Source organism: Saccopteryx bilineata, chromosome 6 (assembly GCF_036850765.1).
Source record: "Saccopteryx bilineata isolate mSacBil1 chromosome 6, mSacBil1_pri_phased_curated, whole genome shotgun sequence".
NCBI lineage: Eukaryota > Metazoa > Chordata > Mammalia > Chiroptera > Emballonuridae > Saccopteryx > Saccopteryx bilineata.
Window position 1 is genome coordinate 40,930,766 of NC_089495.1, and position 21,510 is coordinate 40,952,275.

The 21,510-nt window shown below is 33.5% G+C and overlaps 1 protein-coding gene across 2 annotated transcripts in view; it reads right to left on the reverse strand.

Moving 5' to 3' along the window:
* TNFSF13B (TNF superfamily member 13b) overlaps window positions 1-21,510 on the reverse strand; it is a 43,930-nt gene that overhangs the window by 21,286 nt on the left and 1,134 nt on the right. Inside the window, exon 3 of one of the 2 annotated variants that reach the window (XM_066234755.1) lies at window positions 6,623-6,679. The exons of the other annotated variant lie outside the window; for it this stretch is intronic. Coding sequence (XP_066090852.1) covers window positions 6,623-6,679 — 57 coding nt within the window. The remainder of the gene's footprint in view (window positions 1-6,622; window positions 6,680-21,510) is intronic. 2 annotated transcript variants of the gene reach the window in all.

Genomic DNA, 21,510 nt, shown 5'->3' on the forward strand with positions numbered 1-21,510 from the left:
AAAAAAATAACAATAAATCTCTGAAATATCTCCCTGGATAAGGAAAATAAAGAAAAGCAAACTAATGGGACCACATCAAACTAAAAAGTTTTTGCACAGCAAGGAAAACCATCAATAAAATGAAAAGACAACCTATTAAATGGGAGAAGATACTTGTTAATGAAACATCCAATAAGGGGTTCATATCCAAAATTTATAAAGAACTCAGACAACTCAATAAAAAAACAAACAACCTCATTAAAAATTGGGCAGAAGACTCAAATAGACACTTCTGCAAAGTAAACATAGAGATGGCCAATAGACATATGAAAAGTTGTTCAACATCACTAATCATCAGAGAAATGCAAATCAAAACCACAATTAAATATGCACCTCACACCTGTCAGAAGGGCTGTCATTAATAAATCAAGAAACAAGTGTTGGTGAGAATGTGGAGAAAAGGGAACCCTCATTCACTGTTGGTGGAAATAAAGACTGATGCAGCCACTATGGAAAACAGTGGTAAGGTTCCTCAAAAATTAAAAACGGAACTGTCTTATGACCCAGGGATTCCACTTCTGGGAAGATAGCCAAGACACTAATTCAAAAGAATATATGCACCCCTGTGTTCATTGCAGCATTATTTATAATAGCCAAAATATGGAGGCAACCCAGGTGCCCATCAATAGATGAGTGGATCAGAAAAGCTCTGGTACATTTCAACAATGGAATACTACTCGGCTATAAAAATAAATGAAATCTTACCTTTTGCAATAGCAGGGATGGACCTAGAGGGTATTATGCTAAGTAAAATAAAACAGATAAAGAAAAATGGCATATTATACGGGGTTGAAGGGTTCAGTAGTAATAGTTCTTAGCAAGAATAAATAACCTGTCTCATGAACAATAAAATCTTTGCTTTATGTCCTTCCACGGAACGTAGGGAGTTGTTTTGCAAATGCTATAGATTCCCATGGATTCAAGACAACAGTACCCTGGAGACAAAGCTAAAGAACATCTTTAAGGCCACTGCTGATGTCACGCAAGCATCCTGGAGAACATTCTTGTATGCTAGATCCCAACCACCTGCACTCTACTATGTGACTAACATGCATAGATAGTAATAAATCACCAACCTTCCCAAATAGATATAAACCAGCCAGTCAGCCTAGACTGTTAAAACGGTTCTGTTTTGTTTTTTTTTGTTTTTAATATGAATCTACTGCCTTCTTAGGTTGTTGGCAATCTAAATAAAAGACACTTTTTATACCACTTGGACCCTGGTTCCACAAAATAAACAAACAAAAAAGAAAGAGACTGATAGATACAGAGAACAGACTGATGGTTGACAAAGAAGAGGGGGTTGTGGGATGGATGAGAAAGGTAAAGGGATTAAGAGGTAGAAATTGGTAGTTACAAAATAGTCACAGAGATGTAAATTATAGCATGGGGAATATAGTGAATAATATCATACTAACTATGCATGCTACAAGGTGGATTCTTGAAATATCACTCTGTAAAGTACATGATTGTCTAACTACATCTGAACAAATATAGAATAACACTGAGTGTAAACTGTAATTGAAAAAAACATTTTTCTTTTAGTGAGAGAGAGATAGACACACAGGGACAGACAGGAAGGGAGAGAGATGGGAAGCATCAACTCATAGTTGTGGCACATAGTTGTTCATTGATTGTTTTTGCATATGTGCCTTGACGGGGAGGGGGGGGAGAATCCATCCAAACCAGTGACCCCTTGTTCAAACCAACAACCTTGGGTTCAAGCCAGCGACCGTAGGGTCATGTCTATGATCCCGCGCTCAAACCAGTGACCCAATGTTCAAAGTGGTGAGCCCATGTTCAAGCTACATGAGCCCACATTCAAGCCAGTAACCTCGGGTTTCAAACATGGATCTTTAGAGTTCTAGGCCGACACTCTGTGCGTCATGCGAAAAAATTTTAAATTATAAAAAAATTATGAACATAAGTAAAAAAATTCAAATCAATTTTATGCTTTTTAGCAGATACTTCTATATAAACATCCAAAATAAATGTTTAAATTTTTTAAATATGCATCATACCTATCATTTTATAATTTGCTTCAGTCAACATTAAAATACAAATATTAAACTATATGTTGATATATGCTCTAATTAGTCTTCACTAATAAATATATATTCTATGAAAGAAAATCAGGTTGACTGCAGAGAAAACAGCAGAAGATTTCAGTGACCACACAGAACAAGAAATACAATCTTTGCCAAACTATATTTGGAAAATCAATAAGCAAATGGACAACTACAGTTCACAGTAATCAACAGCAAACCCATGGGATGGGGAAAATATAATTTCTAGACTTATCACATTGTAATATTTAAATAGTTTAATTTTTAAATAAAAACACAAAGCACATAAACAAACAAAAAAAGCATGAATCATTCACAGGAAAGAAAAAAAAGAAAGAAATTGGCAGAAACCCTTCCTGAGGAAGTCCAGACATTTAACTTAATAAAAAAAGACTTTACAACTTTTAAATACACTTAAAGAGCTAAAGGAAATCATGGACAAAGAAATTAAAAACAGCAGAGCTCTGTTTGAATAAACAGATACTACTAGTAAATAGATAAAAATTATTTTTTAAAAGGGAACCGAATAGAACCTGTGGAGCTAAAAAGTAAAATAGCTGAAATTTAAAAAAAAGTCACTGGAGAGGTTACAGAAGAGAGCGAGCACACAGAAGACAAAATCAGCAAAGTTGAAGGTAGAACAACTGAAATTATCCAGTCTGAAGAGCATAAAGAAAAAGGAATGAAAGGAAGTACAGAAAGCACGAGGGACCTGTAGTACTCCATCAATCACACTAATATATGAATTATGCGACTTCCAGAAGGAGGAGAGAAAGGGAAACAAAGAGTATTTGAAGAAATAATTGCCAAACTCTTCCCAACTTTGAAGAAAGAATAAATCTATACATCCAAGAAATTGAATGACTTCCAAGAACTATAAACTCAAAAAGATCCATATCAAGGTACATTATTAAACTTAGATAGACAAAAACAGGGTAAAATCTTGAAATCAGCTAGAGAGAAGCAACTCACATACATGGGAGGCTGAATAATATTAACAGTTGATTTCTCTCTTGAGATCATGGAGGCTAAGCAGTAGGATTATATACAGTGTGTTCATAAAGTCATGGTGCACTTTTGACCAGTCACAGGAAAGCAACAAAAGACGATAGAAATGTGAAATCTGCACCAAATAAAAGGAAAACTCTCCGAGTTTCATACCTATTGAATACAGCTCGATGTGGGCTCACGCAATGATTTTTTAGAGCTCCTTAGGTAGCTATCCTGTATAGCCTCTACAGACTCGTCACTGACTGATGGCCTACCAGAACGGGGTTTCTCCACCAAACTGCCGGTTTTCCTTCAACTGCTTATCCCACTGAGTAATGTTATTCCTATGTGGTGGCACTTTGTTATAAATGCACCAATATTCATGTTGCACTTTGGTCAAGGATTCGAATTTAGCGAGCCACAGAACACACTGAACTTTCCTTTGTACTGTCCACATCTCGACTGGCATGGCCGTGGGCTGCTCTGCTGTATACACGGTGTTACATCATCATCTGCGCATGCACACATGCTGCCACATCATCCTACAGAAACTGGGAGGGTTTTCCTTTTATTTGGTGCAGATTTCACATTTATGTTGTCTTTTGTTGCTTTCCTGTAACCAGTCAAAAGTGCACCATGACTTTACAGACACACTGTAGTTAAAGCTCTGGTACTCCTCTACAGATACACTGATTTATCAAAAACGTTGGAACCAAAATACCTTGAAAAGAAATTCAGGATCCAACTAAGAAGCAGAAGTATCCTAAAGGAGCACAAAGTGAGAAGTAGCCATACTTATTGGTAAGAGGAGCAATTTCACTATACTCACATCAGTCCCTCCCCTAAAGTCTTAGCTCAGCATCAAGAAAACCGCCTCAGCCCACGATTATGATTCTCGCACGGTTCTCCTGAGGAGGGATGGTGAGAGTGCCTGCTGTGAAGGTGGTTTCTACTTTGCCTCACACCGAGCACCGAGAAAGCAAAGCAGCTTGGTCCCCTGATATAGTTAGAAACAAAGAAAGGGGGAGAGCATACCCTGATAACCAACATTTTGCATAATTGAGGAAATGCAGAGAACTTAGGCTTTTCCTCCAGGAGGGAAGAAAGGAAGCAAAGGAGGTCTTGTCCCCAGTGTGATTATGAATCACTGATGACCAATAAACATGTCCTCTAGTCAAAAGCATTCTGGAAGAGGTAGCTGCTTCTCCAAATGTACAGAGAACAAAGCAAATCTGCAAGAAGAATGAAGAATAAGAAAGCACAACACAAGCAAAGAAAAGAAACAAACCTCCAGTAAATAACCAGAAATAAATGGCTGAAATGGGATGTAAATCACTTTCACTCTACTGTAAAAGTTAAAAGTATTAAGAACTATAACTATAATAATTTAGTAGTTACACAATATAAAAAGATATAAATTGTCACATTGCTAGCATAAATTGTGAGGGAGGAAGAAGTAAAAGTGTAAAGTGGCTGAATGGATTAAAAATCCAATCGTGTTGCTTACAAGAGACTCACTTTAAGGGCATAGATAGGCTGTTACTGAAGGGTCAGAAAACTATTCTATGCAAACAGTAAACAAAAGAGAGAAGTGGCTATTCTTATATTTAAAAAATGCACAGCTGAAATCTGTCACAAGAGACAAAGAAGGTCATTATATGATGATCATCAAGAAGATATAACAAATATAAATATATATGCACTCAACATTGGAGACTCTAAATATATCATATATATAAAATATTAAGTGATCTTAAAAGTCGGTAACAGTATAATAACCGTAGAATTCGGTACCCATTTCAAGCAATGGACAGATTATCCAAGAGAAAATCACTAAGGAAACAAAATATGTACTTGAACAACACTATAGACAAAGTAAACTTAACAGATATACAGAATATTCCATCCTACAATACCAAAATATACCATCTTCTTAAGTGCATAAAGAAAATTCTATAGGATAAATGAAATGTTAGGGTATAAACTAAATCTCAACAAATTTAAAAAGACTGAAGTCATATCAAACCTCTCTTCCAATCACAACAGTATGAACTAGAAATTAGTAACAGGAGGAAAACGAAAATTCACACATGCATGAATGTTAAACCACCACACCCCTGAACAACCAACGGGCCAAAAAACAAATCAAGAGGTAAATGAAGAAACATCTTATGACAAATAAAAATGAAAACACAACGTATCAAAACTCCTGGGGCACAGTAGAGCAGCACTGCTGAAATGTACAAGCTCTCTTACATTTATTTACATACTGTCTAAAGCTTGTGGCATCACAAGGCCAACCCATGGGTCCAAAAGGCGAGACACCCAGATGAGGACCTGGGATTGGTGGAGAGCAGCCACTGTGCCAAAAAGATCCTAACACCGTGCAACTGGAGCCGATACTCACATTGGAGTAGCAGCTGTATCTTTTTGTGTGATTTTTAGCATGTTTTTTTGGCCCAGATGTGTAAAACAAATCTTTTCCAAGTTATATTTTTACAACTTTTATCTTTGGAGCTTAAGGGTTTTTATTTTGGCTTAATTTCTAATTCTTGGGAAACAGTCTGCTGCCTATTAAAAGTTGTAAACATATGACTGGAAGACGCAGAGTAATAAATAATAATAGAATTACAAATAGTTTAATATTTATATTACATTTGAAATAATTAAAGTCACATAGAAAAATACGAGTGGCAAGATAGCACTCCCTGGAGTCATTACAGAGGCCAGTCCAAATTTGTTATCTGTTCTTGTTTCTCCATTCCTGGCTCCAGTTTAACCTCCTGACACTTTTGAACTCCCTTTTATGGTTCACAACCCAAACATTCCCTTGCCCCCTGCCTGCTTTATTTTTCTCAATAGAATTTAATTTCAGAAATAGCATTTACATTTTACTTGTTCATTTCTTTTTTGTTTTTCCTTGGTCAGAAGGTAAATTCCATGAAAGTAAGGAACCATATGTATTTCAGTCAGTGCTGAGCCCCAGTGCCCAGTCACTGTGACACTGTAGATTCTCAACCATTATATGTAAAATATAAAGTTGTGATTTCAGATTGAAGATTTATTATAAAATGTTATATTTTCTTATTTGTGCATTTTATATTTTACTAACAAATTAATTAATACATTGATACGTTCGGTTTTATAATCACCCTACTATGATTTCTACAACCTACTATAATAAGATAATTAATATCTGTGAAGATTATCTTGAGGTATTATCGATGAAATAATAAAAAATTAATTTGTTTTAGTGTCTGTTTATCATGTTAATTATTTAAAATTTCTATGCATTTGTGTCTCTAAAATAATTGTTTTAAAATATTAGATTAGCCTAAATATCAATTCCCTAATTATTTTGAATAAATGTATTATCAATATATTACCTCTGACTATAAGAAGTTTTAAGGTAGAAAGATGATTTGAACTGAAGTTTAAATATAATCTTTGGATGTAAAACTTGTAAGTGACTGGACTATACTGAATACTGAATTCTAAGTGGAAAAATGACTGGGACTATTTATTACCTTTTCGTATAGTAGGCATGTCACTGTCTGCAATCAGTTGCAAGCAGTCTTGAGTGACTGAAAAGCAAAAATGTATCATTTTAGTTACTCGAATAGAAGTAGAGAGGGAACTAAGATGACTTAGAATACAAAGCTACAAACTCAGTCTCCAGTAACTCTGAATCTGTTATACTTTCAACATGGCTTCAATAGTGTTCTTAAAACTACTTTATGAAATTTGCCACAGGTTTTTACCATAATTTATCTTGAAATACAATTTGTACTTGAAAGCCATGTTTTGAAAAATCTCTATATGCTGTTAGAATACAGTAAATATATCATCTTTATAGTTTAACCTAACATGCTTTAAAATGTTAACATATACAAAGCAAATTCGGTCTTTGTCATTTGCTTTCTGAGTCTATCAAATTCATGAGTCAGTTAAACTTTCAAAATATTCTAAAATAATTTTTTGTTTCAAAAAAATCTAATAGTAGATAACAACTCCCTAGTACCAAAAATACCACTATTAACACTACTAAAAATAAAATTAATTGCTAACATCTATTGAGCAGCTACAAATCCAACCTCACAAAAACCCTAACAATTACATACTGAAAACTAAGTCTTGGAAAGTGTAAATAACTGCTTAAAACCTGAGGTGAAAACCACATCTGTTTTGCTCTGGAGCCAAAATCAAGCTCTCGTTAAAGTATTTTTACCAATAAGACAAGAGATATATTTGGACCAATAAGACAAGAGATAGAACATCTTTTAAAAATTAAATGGAAGATTTTTCCTGAGACTACTTAATCAGTAAATTTGGGGGGAAGCACCAAGTCATATCACGTATTACATGTACAGCAGAATATTCCAGAGAGTATTCAAGGGAATAAATAACTATTCTGTTAAATAAAGACATGCCATCAGGTAAAAGCAAAATGGACTGTAGGAGAAGAAAGTAAAATAGTAAATATCTTTGAAAAATATAATATAAACCTGTGTCCCTATTTTAAATTAAGAAACTATTAGTTTAGATTTGTTTTTATCTAGCAAGTATTTTATTTAGAACTGAAGTAATACTTTAAAACATGCTTTTTAATGTATAGATTTTAAGAGAATTTCTGCTTCAGTTGATTAATTGAAAATTTTCTAATATTTAAAACATGGAATAGGCCCTGGCAGGTTGACTCAGTGGTAGAGCATCAGCCCAGTGTGTGGATGTCCTGGGTTTGATTCCTGGTCAGGGCACACAGGTGAAGCAACCATCAGCTTCTTGACCCCTCCCCCTTTCCATTCGCATTCTTTCTCTCTTCCTCTCCTGCAGTCATGGCTTTACTGGTTTGAGCACATTGGTCCCTGGTGCTGAGAACAGTTCCGTAGAGCTTCCACCTAAGGCGCTAAAAAATAGCTAGTTTATGCCTGAGCTGTGGTGGCGCAGTGGATAAAGCATTGACCTGGAATGCTGAGGTTGTTGATTTGAAACCATGGGCTTGCCTGATCCAGGCACATACAAGAAGCAACTACTACAACAAGTTGATGCTTCCCACTCCTACCCCTATTTCTCTCCCTCTCCCTCCCCTAAAAAATAAAAAACTAAAAAATAAATAAGAGAATAAGTAAAAAATAGCTCCTTTGAGAGCATGGCTCCAGACCAGGGTTGCCAGGTGCCTGGAGCGCATGTGAGAATCTCTCTATTTCTCCTCTTCTATTTTGAAAAAGGGAAAATAAAATAAAATAAATAAACCACGGAACAATATATAATATATGTATAATTATATGATATTCTGAGGCTATACAAATCCATTTATCTAAAAAGAATTGTTAAAGGGAGGAGTTATCACATAAGAAAATGTTAAGATTTTTTCCTTAACATTTAAAGGTGAAATACAATGTTAAAAACTACAATTTCTTTATAACCACGAAACATTTCTATCACATTTTTATGTTACTCTGATCAATTCAATAAGAGTAGTACTGTTTGGTTTACTTTGTGATTCTTTTATTGATTTGTAAAACAAGGCTAGTCATGCCTGTGTCATAGGGAAAATGTGACTCATTAGTTCAGTTACTATGGCAGACCCTCTGCCATGAAAATATGTAAAAACATAACAGGTAGAACAGTTGTGAATTAAAAGGCTTTGAAAAAAGAAGAAAACATCCAAAGCAGATGAAGTCTGAAGGGGACAATATATAGAGTAGCCAGATTAAACCTATTTTAAACGTGTTTTTATTTTTCTAACAAATACTTTTTTATTTTTTTTAAAAGAGATGGACAGATAGACAGGAAGGAAAAGTGATGAGAAGCATCAACTTGTAGTTGAGGCACCTTAGTTGTTCATTGATTTGCTTTCTCGTATGTGCCTTGACCAGTGGGCTCCAGCAGAACGAGTGACCCTTGTTCAAGCCAGCAACCTTAAGATTCAAGCTATTGACCTTTGAGCTCAAGCAAGCAACCATGGGGTCATGTCTGTATCCCATGCTCAAGCCAGTGACCCCACACACAAACTGGTGAGCCCACATTCAAGCTGGAAATCTTGGGGTTTCAAAAAAGGGTCCTCAGTGTCCCAGGTCAATGTTCTATCCAATACACCACTGCCAGTCAGGCCTAACAAATACTTCTTAAGAAATGACTACTCAAAAAGTACCATAATTCTGTGAGGGTGGCAAGGGTCAATCAGAGCACCTAAAGCTCTATTATTCCCTGTGCACAGAAAAAAGAGGATGTTGACAAATGTCAAGGTCAAATTTCCATCTTTCCTTTGTTGTTGTGTGTGCATGTATATTACAAAGATTAAATGAGACACTGCATATAAAACATTAGTACTGTATCTGGTACATAATATTTGCAAAGTCACTTTTAGGTATTATTTATTATTAATAGTAGTGCTAGCATTATAGTTCCTAAATAAGAACTTACACAACAAAATAATTTGCTGTTACTCAACATTTGATAAAATAAAACCCAACCAACTTCACAATTAAAATAGCATTTAAATGTTTTCTATACAGCCCTAGCTGGATAGCTTGGTTGGTTAGGTGCAGAGGTTGCTGGTTTGATCCCTGGTCAGGGCACATACAGGAACAGATCTGTGTTCCCGTCTCTCTCTCTCTCTCTCTCTCTCTCTTTCTCTCTCTCTCTCTCTCTCTCTCTCTCCCTCTTTCGCTAAAATCAATAAAAAAAATTTTAATTAAATATTTTCTATACAAAAAATATTTTGAGTTAGAAAGCTATCTTGTTAGGTGTAATATTCAAATACCATTTAATCAGGAAAAAGGACTTAAAGTTTATGGGATTGCTATAATGTTTTACATTGCTTTCTCTATTGAAACTAAATCCTTTGAAACTGGAATCTGATTTCCTATACATTGTTCCAATGAGCTATGGAAAACTATCATAAATAATCCAATTTTTATAGATTATGTGTGGTTCCCATAAAAAACATCACACATCTGCTCAATCCATGTGTTCTATACCAACTAATTTTTCATATTTCTTTAATTAACCTGACTGGAAAAGTTTAATTAGAAGAAATCTCTTAAAGATCTAAATATTGATCTAATGCTCAACAGATTTATAAAGAAATTGAAAGAAGAGTTACTTTGGGATAAACAGTTCTACTAGCATGGGAATACAAGAATTGAGGAGTGGAAAATTAAATCATATTTTATTTGACCAATGACAAGTAGTTTGCTTGGGTGGCTACTTATGAAACCAGTACGAGTTGAGAGAGTTCTAAAAACTTCTTTAGAGAGCTGGATTGAGAAGTATGTACTTGGCTTACTATAAAATAGAAAAAGAAAATCAGGAATTCTTAATCTTGAAAGGGGCCAGCCTGATACATGTTGATCATACATGTGTTTATGTGTAAAATGAGTTGCCATAAAGGGAGACAACAGCAAGCCAAATTTCAGCTGTGGTCTGGTAATAAACATAACATGAGCATGAGCCAATTTAAAAGTCTGTAAATAACACTGATATGTGTTTGAAGGAGAATTAAAAACATATAATAAACACAAATTTTCAACTCTAGAGAATTCAGAAAGATGGTAGTACTATAATGGTCCTGGGAAAGTAAGAAGGAATGTTGTTATTTATTTATTTTTAGTGAGAGAGACAGAGAGAGAAAGACAGAGAGAGAGACAAATAGGGATTGACAGACAGGGAGGGAGAGAGATAAGAAGTATCAATTCTCCATTGCAGCACCTTAGTTGTTCATTGATTGCTTTCTCGTATGTGCCTTGACTGGAGAGGGGTGTCTCCAGCTGAGCCAGTGACCTCATGCTCAAGCCGGCAACCTGGGGCTTCAAGTCAGTAACCTTTGGGCTCAAGCCAGCCACCATGGGGTCTTGGCTATGATCCCACGCGCAAGCCAGCCAACCCACGCTCAAGCTGGTGAGACCAAGCTCAAGCCAGAGTAACCCGCGTTCAAGCTGGCGACCTCAGAGTTTTGAACCTGGGTTCTCTGCATCTCAGTCTGACACTCTATCCACTGCACCACCACCTGGTCAGGCAGGATACTGTTTTTTTGAGGGCTGGAAAGGAGTGGATAAAATAAAACAGAAATAACTACAGTTGACAGGAGTAAAGAAAAGTATTTGAATTAAAGATTTTCTGTATGTGTACATGCAAAGAGTTTTAAGCATTAATTGGGCATTGCCATGTATTATTCATAGTATAATTATGTTCTATGCCTAAAGCAATGAAGGATATATAAATAGTAGCCCTTTACATAGCCTCATAATCACTAGCAGTAAAAACAAACAAAACAAAACAAAACAAAATACACCATCTCCATCTAATGCTTCATTTTACAATCAATCAAATATTTTTATTTAAAATTACTAATTTTAAAGTTGAGTCATAATCACCACAGGATGTTTTTCTTTTGCCATGACTTCTTTGCATTATTTTAGAATATTTCTTGATTAATGATGAATACTCAGAAGACACTGGATATCAGTAACTTACCAGTGAAAAATAAAATGCAAACATGTCTGAAGACAAGAAAGGTAAATCAAAAATCAAAATATACTTGAATGTCTCTAGAAAGGTAATAATAAATTTCACAAGTGGCTATTACATCTTCAACTTTCTCTTGGACAGTTAAATCTAGATGCCACAGTGATACCTCAAGTTCAACATAAGTCAAACCTATCTTTTCTTTTCTTTTCTTTTTTCTTTCCTTTCTTTTCTTTTTTCCTTCCCTCCCTTCCTTCCTCCCTCCCTCCCTCCCTCCCTTCCTCCCTCCCTCCCTTATTTCCTTTCTTTCTCTCTCATTATCTCTCTCTCTCTTCTTTTTATTTTTGTGAAAGGAGGGGAAATAGCGAAGCAGACTCCTGCATGTGCCCCAATCAGGATCCACCCAGCAACCCCATCTAGGGATGATGCTTGAATACTGAGCTATTTTTAGCACCTGAGGCTGACACACTCAAATCAATGAAGCTAGACTCAATGCCTGGGGCCACTGGCTACGGGAGGGGAAAAGCGAGAAAAGGGGGAAAGTGGGGAGGGGAGAAGCAGATGGTCACTTCTCCTGTGTGCCCTGACCAGGAATCAAACCCGAAACATCCATATACTGGATGATGCTCTGTCCACTGAGCCACCCTCTAGGGCTTCAAATCTCTTTATTTTCCTCACACACTCACTTCTTATTCCTCTTTTTTTCTTTCTTAATGAATATATAACTTTCCTCTGAGTTTCCCAAGCTAAAAATGTTATACACATGCCTGACTCCTTCCTCCTCAATCTTGAAATTCAAATAATAAGCAAATTTTAATGGTTTAAATTTTTCAGTTTTGTTTATGTTTTATATCTCATTCAACAGTTTTACTGGGCACTATATTAATGTCATTTGTTGTGCTAGGGATAGCAAAAAAGGAGACATAACTATCTCAAATAAGCTTAAATCTAGTGAGAAGAACAGGCATGAATCAATATGATAAAAACAGAATTAAACTTGCAACTATATGAAAGTGAATGGTGACATCTGAACTAAAATCAGAAGGAAATAAGAAGATTCTAGACAAAATTAATAGCCATAAGTATGTATATAGAAGGGCTGATATGGGAGAGGCACAGAAAGTATGTACGGAAGGAAGGGAGAGAATGATAAAAATGGGAAGACAAAGGAACAGGGTACCTTCTGTTCAGATTCTTACCTTTATCATTTTTGACAATTATAATAGTTTATCAAATTTGCGTCTTCTTTTTTCTACAAATCCTAGTCCAACATTTGGATCTGCTCTAGAATTGTCTTTCTAAAGCTAAATTTTATCTTGTTCTTTTGATGTTTATAATTTCTTTAGTGTCCACTTTTGAACACCAAAACGGAGTCTAGTTCCACAACCTTATAAATTCTACTCATCCACCCAGCTGTACTTAATTTAAACACTGTTTTAGAAATAGAGGCCATCTCCATGCACCCATAACTATGTATCTGCCATTCCCTCTGCATAAAGTCCTCACTTTTCATCTGGTGAAAGTCTATTGATCCTTCAGGGCTCAGATCAAATATCAATTCTTTCCCTGATCCTTCTAGCTAAATATCTGACCCCACTACACTTAGTACATACAGCTATTGACACACATTTCACTACACATACTAATGGTTTCTTTGTCTTTCTCCCTACACCATGAGTCACTTGAAATTAAGGATCACCATTTACAAATTTACAGTGTCTGGTAGAGAGCAGATTAAAACAAAAATCTCTGGAACAATTTAGAAAAGAAAATAGACATCATAACATTTAACCTTTCCTACTAATTTTTTAAAAACCCATTCTTATATCCAACTTAACAATATATTAAATTTAAATTATGCTTTTAGGAAAACTAGGTTCCATAAATTAAAAAAATATATATTTCCATAATATCTGAACCCTCTAACAATAAATCTTTGGGCCCATGGTTATAACGAAACCATTTTTCATAACAAATAATCCTCAATAATCAAGTTTTTAATCTTCACTTGTAAAATTGTAGCATACTATTATATATTTTAAGAAAATAGTTGTGAATTATTTTCCTGAAATTTTTACTCTTTATTTCCCTGATAAGCTCTAGAGAAGCAGTTAAAAGAGAAAAAAGATGAGTTGATGTGTGACTTTACAACTAGTATCAGAAGCTATCAAGAGGAAGTTATTTTTAATTTCTCCTTTCTCACACAGTCTAGTCATAGGAGGAAGAGGAGCAGGACAGGAAAGCCTGAACTTGTAATAATACTTCTATCAATCAGCATTTGCAAAAATCTTAAAAATTTAAGAGTAAAAGGACAATGTCAAAGTGTTGGCATGTGTTATGCCTCTTCTACCTACTAAAATAAAGCCTCTTATACCTTTTCTACTTCTTGTATTATTACTATTCTCATAGAGTACAGTCTTCTCTTACTGAAATCTATTAAATCTTCCAAACCTAGCTCAACTCTTCTCCACCATGGAGTAGATCATCTTTTAGTCAATAATCATCATTACTAACATTCTATGATTCCATAATTAGATGTCCCTCTTATTAGCAATAATATTAATAAAAATCTAGGTCTTAAAGGTCTCAGTAATTTTTCTCAAATCTAGTGTCTTATTTGAACAGTAAGCATATGCAGCTTTCATAATTGAAAAAACTCTATATTTACAGTCAATAGATAATTAATTCACTTCCTAAACCAATAAGCTTTTTAATCATGAGACTGACACAATTTTGAAATGTTTTATCTATATAATAATAATATCTATTTCATAGTGTTGTAAGAATCAATTGCAGTCATAATTTAATGTGCTTTGTAAAATCTAAAGAGCTTGTTGTTTATTTTATTATTTTAAAATTTACACAATTTCATTTAATTTCTCTAACTAAATATTTAGCTTGTTGAGGGGAGGAATTGACTTTGTATGGGCCTCAATTTTACCATCTAAAATAAAGACAATAATGATAACCTAATAGATTATTGAGAAGGTAAATGATATCATAGATCAACAGGGCATAGCCCAGAGCTTACACATGGAATACAGCCAATAACTTGGTTTCTCTCTTCTCTTTTCTGTATATTCCAGAATGCCTACCTCAGAGCTTTACAAAGTGGCTATTCTATTTTGAGAAATACATATATTTCTTTGCTAACTCTTCAGAAATGGGTATATCCTTATAAAAAAAATACCACCACAAAGGGACAACTGCTCAATGCAGTTCTTTTAAGTAGAACTTGACCTATAAAGAGAATAATTAGACATTAAAACTAATATTATCCATTTATACAGAATTAATAATGAGAACACATCCCTCAACATTAGTAAATTTATGTGTAAAATACCTACATAGGTCTGAATTTTTTTTAAATTGAAAATATAAAGAATTATTGAGCTTTCAAGAAGAAGACAGAAAAATCCTGGCTTCCTTATTTGAAATAGAAACATATATTCTCCTTTCTTCACTCTTAACTCGGCCCTAAAATTTTTATTTATTCACTACATGTGCCATTTTCTAGTATTATAATTTACTTGTTAATTATGTCTATTGATTATTTTCTATGTCCTTCCACCTCACTGTAATGAAATCTCTGATAGGCACAAATTATTTTGTTTTGTTTTTCAACCAACACCCAACATCTAGAATAATTCTGGGAACCTAGCAGGCTTGCAGAATATGTGGCAGAGAGGCAATATCACTCTTGGCTGCATTGATTGACTAGTTTCCTGGCTCTTCTGTTTCCCAAAACTTTAAACTTGAAAAGAACATGGGTCAAAGATTTGGCTGTCAGGTCAATATTTTCATTTTAAACACTTTTTTGGAAATTGAACAGAAGCCTGCTCTTGCAACACTGAAAAGAAGTGTCTCTCATTATTGAAGCAAGGGGGGGAAATAACAGTCAGAGAAGAATCTGGTCAAAGATCACCATGACAGCAGCCAGCTGTTTCTGTTCTAGGAAGAAACACCACACCCTTGCTGGGTAAGAGGCTCCAGTTAGCCTAATTTTGATACAAACCAGATAGTTGAGGTCTATATTTTGTTTTCAACACATATTATACAGTCTTGAAAGTTACAGCTGAGACAGAAATGTCAATAAACCAAAGACTTAACATTATAGACCCTCAGACATCCCATCTTTCCTTGCAAAAGAGACTACAAATTTCAAGAAAGAAGACTTAAAAATAGTATCGATATGTTTTCTGTTAGCAATTAAAAATATTTATCCCAGAGAAATAGTTAAGTTACAATATTAGGTGGTAATTTATGGGCACTATATTCAAAACTCTGACTTTAGAAGTTAACTACAATGTGGTGTCCTGGAGGATTTCTGGGACATAAAAGTACATTGGTGGTGGTGGTTTTTTTTGTCCCAGAAACTCTCCAGGAGGAGGGTTTGGAAAAACTGGTGAGCTTCATCATTAATTAAGTCCCAATGTTGATTTCTCAGTTGTGACAAAGACACCATGGTAATATAAGATGTTCACATTAGGAGAAACTGGATGAGAAATATATGGCAACATCCTGCCCTGTTTCAAAATAAGTCCAAACTAAAAAGTTTATTTAAAAATGGAGAAAAATAAAGCAGATTGGTAAAAATCTCAAGATAAATATTTAAGAGATGAAATATAAGCACTCTTGTTTTTATATTTTTTAAATTGTTTATGTTTTCACCACTATTTTATTATTACAACTAAGACAAGTATAACAGACATTATAAAAATTATTTTTGTCCTTCTAAAATTTAAAACATATCATTTCTAATAACTTTAAAATACCCTACTGAACAACAAGGAAGAACATACGAAGTCACTTAATTTTGTTTATAAACTAATAAAATAATGGGTTCAGTAGGAGCCCATTTAAAAGAATTTATTTTCTTGCTGAACTCTACAGATGCTTATCTTTAGGGTTTTTTTTAAATGAATTGATTTTTATAAATCTAAGTTTATAATCAATAAATATAATTAATGAGCAAACTTAGGTGAGAATTCAAAATATGGGTCATCGTGATTCCATTTGTGAAGAAATTTGAATTGGTAATATTTTTAAAGCTGTATCACTTCATTTTGTTTTAAATTAGGACTATCTCCAAATATACTTTATATTTGAAGATGGGCTTAAAAGTGAATTTTTGATTACTGTGAACCATTTGGCAATTCTTTGATCCTGGATTTCCCCACATTTCTGTTTGTTATACTATAATCAGCAATTATCTTATGAAACACATGAAACATAATAGGACTTTCATTCGAAACACAACTTAATTAGGAAAACAAAATTGGAGCCAAAGTAGTAAAATTAAGTAAAAGCAGCATTTACTCTTGGGAGGACTGGAAATGGTAGCGAGTGGGTGTGTGGTTGAAGGTGGTCCGTTCATCTACGGCTGTCAGTTTACGAATATTCACCGTTATATCTTTAAGATATGTTCTCATTACCATATGTAAATAACATTTAAATTAAAATAAAAAGAACATTAAATAATAGCAGAAACTCATGAAATTTTAAAGAGGTTGCTGAATATGGGAGCTTCTCTGTGACTTTTCAGTTCACATTGTGTCTACCTGATACACCAAGAGGGTCTGAGACCAGAGGCTCCCAAACTCTCTCCAGAATGCTAGCCTTGTGATCAGGTTCATTCTCTGATTAATTAGTTGCTTTAAATGTCAAGTTTAAAATTTATACGTTGGCCCTGGCCAGTTAATTCAGTCAGTTAGAACATCCTTTCAAAACACCAAAGTTGTGGGTTCAATTTCCAGTAAGAGCTCATACAGAAAGTGACCAATGAATGCACAACTAAGTAGAACAACAAATGAATTCTTTTCTCTTGCTCTCCCTCTTCCTCTGTCTCTCTAAAATCAATCAATCAAAAAAAATTATAAATTATCTTTAGGTGAAACATGGGAAAATCCTCCCACCAAAATGATGTCAAATCATTGTGAAATCACTCTATCTTGCTTCATATGAGGCCCACATCCATCAACAAATATTCATAGTCTACCTACTGTGTGCAAGTGTCATGATGAATATACAGAAGAAGAAAAAAAGAGCCAAACCATGTACTTTTTAGTTGTACAGACAGCACATGCACACACAAATAGACTGCAGCCTTCTTAAATGACATGTAATAAGTACCAAATACTATGCAGTACTAGGTTTGCAGTGTGCTGGGGAGGTTGGGCTTTCTAAATCAATACATTGAAATTTACTTATAAGCTGTACAACTGAAGTGGCTAGTGAAATTTGTGTTGGATTATAGAAAAATAAAAATAGGTAACATTCTGGTATTTTATATGGCAATATGTAGCTATGAACCTTATTGATACAGTTATAAAATCATGGCACATTGTCATTGAGGAGTATACGTAGAAAGTAGACTTCTAGATAAAAATTGAAAATAACAAAATTATGTTAAGTATATATCTATCAGTATGTTGCTGTGCCTTAAAAATAAACATGACATCAAATGCTATATTATTTACCCAAAATTATGCACATTTTAAAACAATTTAACCAGCTATCTGAAAATGCTAAGACTAAACACAGCAAAAAACTCTTTTAAAAATAGCTTTGAAAGAATAGTGAGAACGATATAAGAAAATCCATGCATTTATTCAGAAATTAAATTCAATATTTAATAGGCATATTAAATATTCTTGAATATATATTAATTAAATAGTGTAAAAGTTAACTTTCTTCCTCAGTTTTAAATTCCAACAAAAATATTAACAGTCCCAAAATGTATATAAAAATAAATAAGAACATAAATGAATACTTTGAAAGTAAAAAGGACAACCAAAGATTTTTGAGTCTTCCTTAAAATAAATCAGACCAACTAGAATGGAAACAAAAAAGAAAGAAAGCTAAATAGATTCAAACTGCATAGATTTTTCTCAGTTCCAGAAAAAAATCTTTCCAAATTACAAAAAAATCATAGAGTTTCAGACTACATCCTTGTATATATACATTAATTTTAGAGTAGTATCAAACAAAATAAGTTTCCATGCACAAAATGATAGTGTCTATAACAACATTCCAGCTGATTTCATTGTCAAGGAATAGCATATATTACCTGTCACTAAGGTTCTCATCTTCAAACCTTCCATCTAGAATCTATGAATGTTATGAGTATACACTGAGAGATATAGAGATATATAGGTACTGTGTATAATATTTATATATGATAAACACTATATAAGTATATACATATATTCTATATATACTATACATATATATTATTTAAAGAGTGGGCAAAAGTAGGTTTACAGTTATAAGTTTGTGAAAGTTTATTCTTGTTTATTTATTATTTATTATTTTCCATATTAACAACTGAAATTTACTTTTGCTTATCCCTGTACACCAGTGGTAGTCAACCTGGTCCCTACCGCCCACTAGTGGGCATTCCAGCTTTCATGGTGGGCGGTAGCAGAACATAAAAAGATAGATTTAACTACAGTAAGTTGTTTCATAAAGATTTATTCTGCCAAATTTAGTGAAAATCTGAAATAAAGTACTTGGTAAGTAATTATTATTATATGCTTTAACTTGCTGTAACTCTGCTTTATAAATTTTATAAAGTAAAGTACTTCCCTACTTTATAAATCACCATTACTGTGGAACTGCTGGGCGGTTAGAAAATGTTACTACTAACAGAGTGGGCTGTAGGTATACAAAGGTTGACTATAGCGCGGGGGTATAGCTCAGTGGTAGAGCATTTGACTGCAAAAGGTTAACTACCCCTGTTGTACACTATATTAAAGGTTTATAAAAATTGGAGGCAAAACATGACAACAGTGATTACATCTGGACTATGGAAAACTGAGTAAAGTTTATTCATTGGGCTAGAATTTTCTATTCTTTAAGCTTTCTAAAAATTGCAAATTATTTGGGGATAATTTTTTATCAGTATATAATTTTTGTTGTCATGAAAACACAAATATGTAAAAATATGTACATGAAAGGAATTTTAACACATCAATAAAGGATATTTTGGGGAGGAGTTATTGATTTATTACTATTCTTAAATTTGTTGTGTGAGCCTATATCCTCTTTGCAATGGTAAAGTTAATGTTTATTTTTAAAACTACTATATAGAGGCAGGGGAATATTAGCACAGAAGGTTGAAGATGATTGAGGCACCTTGACCTTATTAGATTTTGAAGCTCATTACATTGTAAAATTATTTAAAATATTTTATTTAATAAAAATAAGCAGATTAATAAACCAATGGAAAAGTCTCCAAATAGACTCAACTATATATGAGGAACTTAACTAATACAGTAAACTTTCCATCCCAAACAAGTTAAATAGTATCATCTAATAAATTTGGTTGAGATATTTAGCAGCAGTTTGGAAAAAAAACAAATAGAAAGGAAAAGTTAAAGCTTGTATGACCATCCACTAAAGTAAATGCCAGAAGGATTAATGAGTTAAATACCAAACGAAAATACTAAATTATAAAAATGTCAAAACAGCAGAGACCACATTAGACTATTTAAGAGGTTATGAACAAATATATTTTTAGCTGTGATGTGTGAGAGCAACTCAAAAGGAAAAGTTTATCACATTAAAATATTCTGATGCAAAATCTCTGTACAAGTTTTGAAAAGCAACAAAATATTGTGAAAATATTTACATCAAAATTCTGATACACAATATATCTAATATAAAAATCACTAAAATTATAAAAAAATAGACATGTGAAAGAACTTATGGATAAAAATTATCAGAAGATAAGATTAGAAGCTATCAAAATATGTGGAAAAAACATTAATTATTTGTAAGCAAGCACCAAATTAAACTTGAAATACTGCTTTACAAGTACTAAACTAGCCAAAATAAATTTGAAAAGATAAGATGCTATAAGACTGTGGAGAACTTGTACACTACATTTTAATTGCGTTTATAACTCATTTGGAAAGCAAAATGTCAAAAGGTAGCAAGGGTGATAAAAATGTTTATCCTTTCTAGCTCAGACATTCCAGTTACATAACTTATATTGAACACATAATTTCTCATAAGCAAAGGAGACCTGCAAAAAAATCTTGGCATATTCCATCACATACACACATACACAAATAGAAATAACTATGTTAAATAATTGTATGATGAATAAGCTAATATAGATGTGTGAGAATTACTCAGAAATAGGGAAAATGCTTAATGTACAATAAGTGAACACAAAAATATAGCATAGTATAAATGTTATAGTTTTTCAGTTATGTACAACATAAAATCATAAAATGCAAACTATGAAAATAACTGATGTACTAAAGTATAGTATAAATATGAGTGTGTTTTAGTTTAAAAATATTTAAACCCAACCGTTTCTGATAATTGGCACAAAGATTATCAGATAAAAAATATGGTTTTATGAAACAAAAATATTTTTTATGAGTAAGGCATTCAGTGAAAAATAAGTTAATAGAGCATCTAATGTATGTGTGTGTGATAAAACACCTAGTCTCTATGTCTCTCACACATTTCTCTTCAGAAGTACAAATATTATAAGTAATTACACATGTTCAGTTTATCTCACTGTCACCATGGAGATCAAAGGAAACAGTAGGTGTGACAATACTTATCCTAGTACATTCCTGCCTACCACATTCTAGGTGCTCAGAAAATGTCCTTCTATATAAAAGGCGAATAATTACCAAGGATTTGGTAAATTGTGATATTAGAAAATGCATTGCAAATGTTTATCTTTAAAGTAAAGGAACTAAAATCAAGCATTTTAGGAGGTCCCACTAAATCTGAGGTTCCAGGAATCTATAAAATTCTGTGGAGCAAGTGGAACATGAAGGTGGAAACTCCTGAAGAATCGTTACCAGAGATTATAAATATGTGGATCTCCTGGAAAAGCATACATTAAAGGAAAACTTTAAAAATCAGTGTGTACAAAATAAACTCTTTTTAAAGCAAGAAATTAAATAAAGCACACACACAA